The 7458-nt window shown below is 41.4% G+C and overlaps 1 protein-coding gene across 1 annotated transcript; it reads right to left on the bottom strand.

Annotated features, from left to right (window-relative positions):
- Nucleotides 1-2792: 2792 nt before the first annotated feature.
- On the bottom strand, nt 2793-7458 carry LOC137499029 (uncharacterized). Its single transcript, XM_068227068.1, has 2 exons — nt 7372-7458; nt 2793-3454 (listed from the first exon to the last, which is right to left on the bottom strand). Exons 1-2 carry the CDS (start codon nt 7420-7422, stop codon nt 2813-2815), a joined length of 693 nt encoding a protein of 230 aa, XP_068083169.1. The 5' UTR covers nt 7423-7458; the 3' UTR covers nt 2793-2812.

Here is a 7458-nt window from a genome sequence, read left to right on the forward strand (position 1 = left end):
CCCCAAGATTACAGTTTACAAAACAGGTAACTCCCCCGTCACCTGGCTAAGAAATTACTCCATAACCTCTAATAGTGGAAAATTACAGTAGCTTAACTGTTAAGGTGAATTAGCGTGTCAGCGGTAACATTTCTCTGACAAACCCGCTTTACATATACAGTTGCACTTCACATTTTCACCCCCTTGTTCAAGACAACATTAACTTTGTGCTGTTTTGAATCGATGTGGGATGATTGTAAACACAACCAGTTTCATCTTCTGTTTCAAACTTTTTACCTACACATATCAAGTAATTACGCTTGAATATTTCTTCCCCTTCCACTAATGGACGCATGAAATCTCCGACAACTCTCAACAGTTGCGCATACGACACCAAAGACATTTTGAACACTTAATAAATCCTAGAGACGCACACCCGATCACTGTCGTGTTTACATCCCGTCACTATCTCGCCGCCATATTGGAAACAGCTGACGGTAAGCTCCTCCCCCGTTTCGGACGTCAATTCACGAATCGCACTAAAGAAGCCTTTTATGATCAAAAACTTAAAAAAGAATAAAACACGAAAAAAAATTATAGGACAAGTTCCTTCGCGAAATTAATGCGAAAAATATCACGTCTTTAGTCATGATCATCTAAGCAATCTCACGATATATCAGCCGCAAGCTCATATTAAAAATATTACATTTTCTACATTTCTGACCTCATTTTCGTGATATCTGGTTTACAACGGATCTAAAGGTTAAGAATAAATTTGTGTTATGTAGAAACATGCCATTTCTAAACGTAAATGATAATGAACAAGAGTGTGGGCCAGGAATCGTAGATTTCACGGTGCTTGAGAATTTTTTGTTTTCAATGCCCGAAAAATGTTTCAGCGGGAAAGGCTTGAGAACATTCTAAAGTACGTTATGGACGAAATAAGTTCTTCGGCCAGATAATTAATTCCGTGAAAATCGGGATACAACTTGGCGCGCTTATGTGGGCAGTAAGGTGTTTGTGTGTATTGCCTCGTGTAATAATAATAATAATAATAATAATAATAATAATAATAATAATAATAATAATAATAATCGTAGTCATAAGCTACCAGGTGCTGTCCTTCTGCCATGGTGCCATCTAGACGGTTTGCCTACCAATTTATTCATTCCGCATGTTCTGCTACCAAGAAACTAGTTTTTTGCTAGTTGCTTTACGTCGAACCGACACAGTTAGGTCTTATTGCGACGATGGGACAATGAAGGGCTAGGAGTGGGAAGGAAGCGGCCGTGGCCTTAATTAAGGTACAGCCCCAGCATTTGCCTGGTGTGAAAATGGGAAACCACGGAAAACCATCTTCAGGGCTGCCGACAGTGGGGTTCGAGCCTACTATCTCCCGAATACTGGGTACTGGCCGCACTTAAGTGACTGCAGCTATCGAGCTCGGTACTAAGAAACTAAAGAGGATTTTTTATGGGATTGGTTCATATCACTGAGAGTGCGGCACCAGAGATTTTTAATACCTATGCCAACAACAAAGGCATGGAGTTCGATGATTTTTGACCACCTTTCAAAAATCGACGACCCGAGGGATCGAACACGAGAACTTGGGATCATGAGTCGGGCACTCTCCCACTGATCCACCTAGGCAGCTAATATGCTACCTTCTCCGAAGTGAACACATTATTTGCTAATACGCTGGATCATTTAAACCGAAATTCCGTAATGTCTAGCTGTCCTAGCAGTCCGGTCTGTTCGGGGGTTGCGCTTCTGTACGGCTTCCTTGTCAAAGCGTTTCACAATTCACGTAATTGAATTTCGCTCCGCACTACGTACTGCCATTCGTTGTTTTCATTTTGTCGCGATTGCAATTACCCTTATTCTACAAAGGTAACTATCTGTCTGTTAGGTTATCAGCCCAGAGGCTGGTTGGATCCTTAAACAGCATCACCAAAGTTTATGCGGTTGTAGGGAAACCGCAAAATCGATGGCGACTCTAAAATGAGGCGTACTAGGCAAGATGATTAGTGAGGTAGTTTGCAAGTGATTTCACCACTGGGCCAGAAAGTGCTATTGCAGCACGACTTAGACCCTGAGCAACACCTTTCAATAACTGTCAGACGCATTGGTCGTGCTCTGTATATCATCACTCAGCACTACACATAGACCAGCAGCTTCCATATTGTGACCGCCATGGATGAGACTGGGACTTCGGTGGAAGCTTGATGGTAGCCGGAGTGGTGGAAACAGCAGGGCTAATCCCTCCTGGGCGCACGAGTTGGATCCGCTCTGAGTAGAGGCAAAGTCTTCAGTTAATGTGATGTGATCGGCCACTTCTTGACAGGTTGGATATTGAAACAAGTAGTGTAAAAATAAAGTGCAACATACTAACGAAAACTATTTTTCAGCTCTAGTAATTTACGAGAGCATGTACCTTTCATTTAAAATGGGATTCATAGCAGGTATCGAGTGCCCTTAAGGTAGTTTAAGGCTGGGTTAAGGATGAACGACCTCCAAGACAGTTTTGCAACTGCAGCAAGTGTAAAAAGTTACCTGCCTTAGATACCTTAGGTCCTGGGCTTTCCTAATTCATCCCCGCTAACGATGCTAACATACGCAACCTAGCAAAATTCGAACTGCGTTGGCTGTTATCAAATTTTGGAATACGGGTTTATAGATTACCTTTTAGGGGCAAACTGTAGAAGCTTTACCATGCCTGTTGATATTTTCTTGCGAGATATGGATCAATTGAGCCGAACTGGGAAATAAAATAAATAAAATGTTCAAAAAAATTTTATTATTATTTTGAAGTCATTTATGCGTAGTTTACAAGTTACTGCGAACTGATCTCTTGGATCTTCTGTTGGATACACTGTACCTCTTCCTTGATGGTATCCTGAGTAGTAGAAACAGCAGAGCTCATCTCGGCCTGGGCGCATGTGTTGAACTGGCTCTCAGCAGGGGCGAAGTCCTGAGCGAATGTGGTGGCATCAGACTTAACTTTATTGCCCATAGTGGCTGCCTGCTTAGATACCTCAGAGATGACTTTCATTTGGCAGGAAGGGTTGATGAAGCCACATGCTGAGAAGTTCTTAGCGGCCTCAGTGGCGAATGCTTGAACCTGCTGCATGTCACCGTCCAACAGATCGAGGTCAGGTTGCATGGTTTGGCGGAGAGTGGACAAACACTCCCTGAGGCCGGAGGTACTGGCGTTCTTCACTTTGTCGAATGCCTCCTGGGCTGTATTCTGACACTCAGTGATGTTAGCACCAAGCTCCTGGGCCTGTTCGACGTATTTCTGAACGGTCTCGGCAGCTTTGTCTTCTACCTCCTGGACTTTCTCCTGGATGCTGTCCATGATGTTGGATGCACTGTTCTCCAAGTCGGCCAGTTTCTCCTTGATTGTGGCCATTGTTTTGTTCATAGCCGTGCCCATCTGTCCAATGATGTCGTCGATGACGTTGGCTTCTGAGGCCTGAAACAAAATTTAAGATTAATTTTTATGTTAGTGGTGAAATTCCTGGCCTAGCTTTTAGCTAGCCTGTTTCTAGCCTCCCCGACCTTCGTCTGAATATAAAGATGATGGAATCACGACCATCGTTAAACGCCGAGAGGTAGGTCTTAACTCGATAGTTAAATGGGGAATACATTTCCAACCCATTGATTATCACAATGTGCACAGTATTTTGTATTGTTTTCCTAATGCTTGATCTCAGTTGCGAATTATGAAACGGCTTGTACGTGTTTGTAGGCTATTGTATTTGGCAACATGGCGCCACATATCAGAGTTTGGAAGACGAATAATTGCAATAAAATATCAGTTTACAAACATTTACGAGGAGCGACTATCCCAATGCCCCACATGCATCCCTGAACTCGGCGGTGGAGGGAGGATTGAAGAAGAAGAATAGAGGAAGAAGAAAGGGAAGAGGGCATGAGGCCCTCTGCTTAATCTGACATTTTTTACTCTTTATTTGTTCAGCTGCATCACTTTCTTTTCTGACTTCCCTGGGTTTATTTTGTTTCTTTTACCGCTGCTAAATTAGATTTGCAAGGCTTAGGTCGTTTATAGGTTCGATAACTTTCAAGGCCTTCAATTATTTCAATATTTGAAGAATTCAACTTTTTCCCTCTTTCCTATCTGTCAAACTACCTCTTCCTCGTCCATTGTCAGCATAGTTCTTTATTTCAAGTTAACCCATTTGAATCTTTGAATTAGTATTTCTTGAGCAGAGCAAAGGTACATCAATACTACACATGTACAAAATAATTTACAGCTGGTTAATTTCGAGTATTACAATGATTAAGAAGATTGCTCTGCTCAAGAAATACTAATTATGATTTTTATTTAGATTTTTATCGATTAATAAGTATAACATGCTCTTGTTTTAGCCTGCCTGGTGGCCATCATCGTTAAGGCGTGTCTAAAGGGCATGGTTAGCCGGTTCGTGCTCAGTTGGTTAGAAAATATTTCACCATTAGAATGTTGGCCGGTAAGTTAGGAGAGGTGGTGATATACAATATCTGATCACTAGATTGCGTACCAAAGGTCTGGATTGTATTCCAAACCTCTCCGCAATGTTCATATGGAGTGAGGGCGGATGATGCTGTTGATGGTAACTCCTCCGTCGGATGGGGATGTAAAGCCTTCAGCAGATCACTTGGTGCTATTTGATAGGAGTAGGTTATGTACCGGCACCCATCCTACTATCATAATCACTCCTCCGATGAAGTTGCCGTCAGGAAGTGCACCCGGCCTTAAAATCTCGTTACGACGATTCATCTCATTTCATACCGACCCCGTAGAGAATCGGGACAAGTTTTGGTCATGCACACACAATGTGTTCAACGTATTCCAGATATTTATTTTCATTTTCTGATAATAGTTAAAACAATTAAATGAATGGCATGTACAAAGCTGACCCAATTTTAAAATTACTTATTCTCTAAATGCCGAGCGATTTGATCAAGCGGTTGGGATCACATAGCTGTGAGTTTGCATTCGGGAGATGGTGGGTTTGAGTCGTACCATCGGTAGCCCTGAAGATGGTTTTCCGTGGTTTACAACTTTCACACCTGGCTGTACCTTAAGTAAGGATACGTTCGCTACTTTTCCCATCCTTGCATCACCGAAAAAACTTCGATGTATTAGTGCAATGTTAAACTATTAGCATGACGAATAGAATACCAAGTGTGATAACTCCGCTCTCTTTGTAGTTGGTGGTCCTGCCGGAGTGTGGCGCTGCAGTCTCAACGATCCTACTGCAACGACACGTGCACCCAATTGTCGGCAAAGGTATAGGGAGCGTGCGTGAAGTCGTGGTGATAATTTTAACGCCTGTTAGTTTGTTTTAATATTTTTCTGAAAGTCTGTGTTAGTATCTGTGCAGTGCTTTTTGTGCAATCAACTAGTTTTCTATTATTTCGAGAAAATGGAGTACTGTTTCGTTCCTGGTTGTAAATCGGGTTACGGAAGGAAGCGTGATGGTAGACGATATTTTACACCGTCAAACGGAAATAATCTGTTTGCCAAGTGGGCTAGAGTTATACCGCGAAAAGATAAGCAATTGTCGGCCAAAAGCAGAATATGTGAGCTGCATTTTTTGGCAGATTTAAATATAAAGGCGGACTGTTTCGTTGTGAATGGTGAAAACATTGAACTTCCTCGTGTGAGGTGGAAAATAAAACCAGGAGCGGTGCCTCATATATTTTTAAATTTAACGAAATACCTATCCACTGAGGTAAACTCGCGAAAGCCACCCAGTAGCGAAAAGAGTGAGGACAGTATCAAGAGGATAAGGAACGAGATTCACGAAGTAAGTGAAGCAGTGATGACAACAGTAGGCGGTGAAGTTCAAGTTCAAGGTCAGCCTAGTTGTAGTCAAATTCAGGGTCAGTCTAGTTCTCTTACCGATGCCAAAAAGATAATATTATCGATGAGAAAAAAACTAAAGAATGCAACTCGTAATTTAATGCGAGCTAAATGCAGTCTTTTCTCAGCCAAAGCTAGAATTAATTTCCTACAGGGGCAAATTAAGGGAACCGAATTTCAATTTGTAGATTGTAAATTTCTTAGTAAGAAGCAGAAAATTATTACACTGTATTAAAGAAATGTCAAGTAAAATCTCCCAATGGTATGAGGTACAGTAGTGATTTTTTAGGGGGAGTTTATTAGAATAACATCACCTAGAGGATAGGATATGGGCATAATTTTTTACCTCTTCCCCCACAAAACCATGTGAGGAAACTATACAAAGGACGTAAATGTCCCTATGGTGTAAATTCTCATTGCTTAAGTGCTATTTCAGATTATTTTAAGGATGAAATGGACGATAATAAACGGTACGGGATAGCTGTATTCGATGAGGTTAAATTAAGAGAAGAGATTCAATTTAATGTGGGGCGATATTTTTTTACAAGTGTCTTGACTAGATTGAGGCGATGTCAGTTGTGCCATCAGGAGCTGGCTGTTGTATTGAACACACTTTGGACATTATTCCAAAACTGGTCTCACATTATAGTGCCGATTCTTCTTCAGAGCGGGAAAGATCCGCAGAGAAACGCAAGCTCGATATTCTGCGAAGTCTACTCGTAAACTATCGAAAGTGGCCTCAAACTAGTTTTGGTGAGTAATTTACTTCATTTAATTTATTTGAGAAAAGTGTCAATTTACAGTCTGGTGTATGTTTAATTTGCTCAGTTTAAAAGGGATTCTTTAGCCGAAGTATGTAAAGCACAATATTGCTTTCGCTTTTCGTAATGTTTCGTTTTATTTCGTGTGTTCTCTTATTAAAGTTCAAAGATATTTCTTCGAGCCGACTAATAATATTATTTATAACTCTCTGACAGTGTTATTCATGTGTTGTATTTGATTATTTGTGTATCAGTGTAATTTCCATTAAATCAGCTGACCCTGTAGCGTTGGTGTTAGGCTCCACTAGCGCCGCTCTGCGGGAGAGCGCTTGAACTCGGTGAGTGATCTCACTAGATATTCTATTCATGTTTTTAGCAACAAGTAAAAATTCTATAAATCCCTGGCACGAAAGTTTATATAGTTATTAGTCGTTAAGATCTGTAATAAGACTTTTCAGTGCAGGTTGAACATCGATATCCGTTAAATGTGAGTGAATGCAACACAGTTCGTAAACGCGATCCCACCAGAGGTTACAATAGAGATGAAAAAAGAAGAAGAATACGACGACGAAGAGGAAGAAGAAGAGGCATCATTATAAAATAGTGGAAGGCGTGAGAGTAATTGGTGCCGGTCGTTTAGCTGAAGGCTTTTTACACAAACGATAGGAATTAGAATGCCGGTTCCATTCTGTAGCGGAGTTAGGGCACTCAACTCCCCTTAAGACCAATATACGACGAATGTACTAAACAGGAACTCACCTGGACGGCGAACAGAGCCACGAAGAGGACTGCAAAGCACTTGGAGACCATGGTGATGCTAGGAGCTTGGTAGAGTGTGTGTTCTCC

Source organism: Anabrus simplex, chromosome 3 (genome assembly GCF_040414725.1).
Source record: "Anabrus simplex isolate iqAnaSimp1 chromosome 3, ASM4041472v1, whole genome shotgun sequence".
Classification (NCBI taxonomy): domain Eukaryota; kingdom Metazoa; phylum Arthropoda; class Insecta; order Orthoptera; family Tettigoniidae; genus Anabrus; species Anabrus simplex.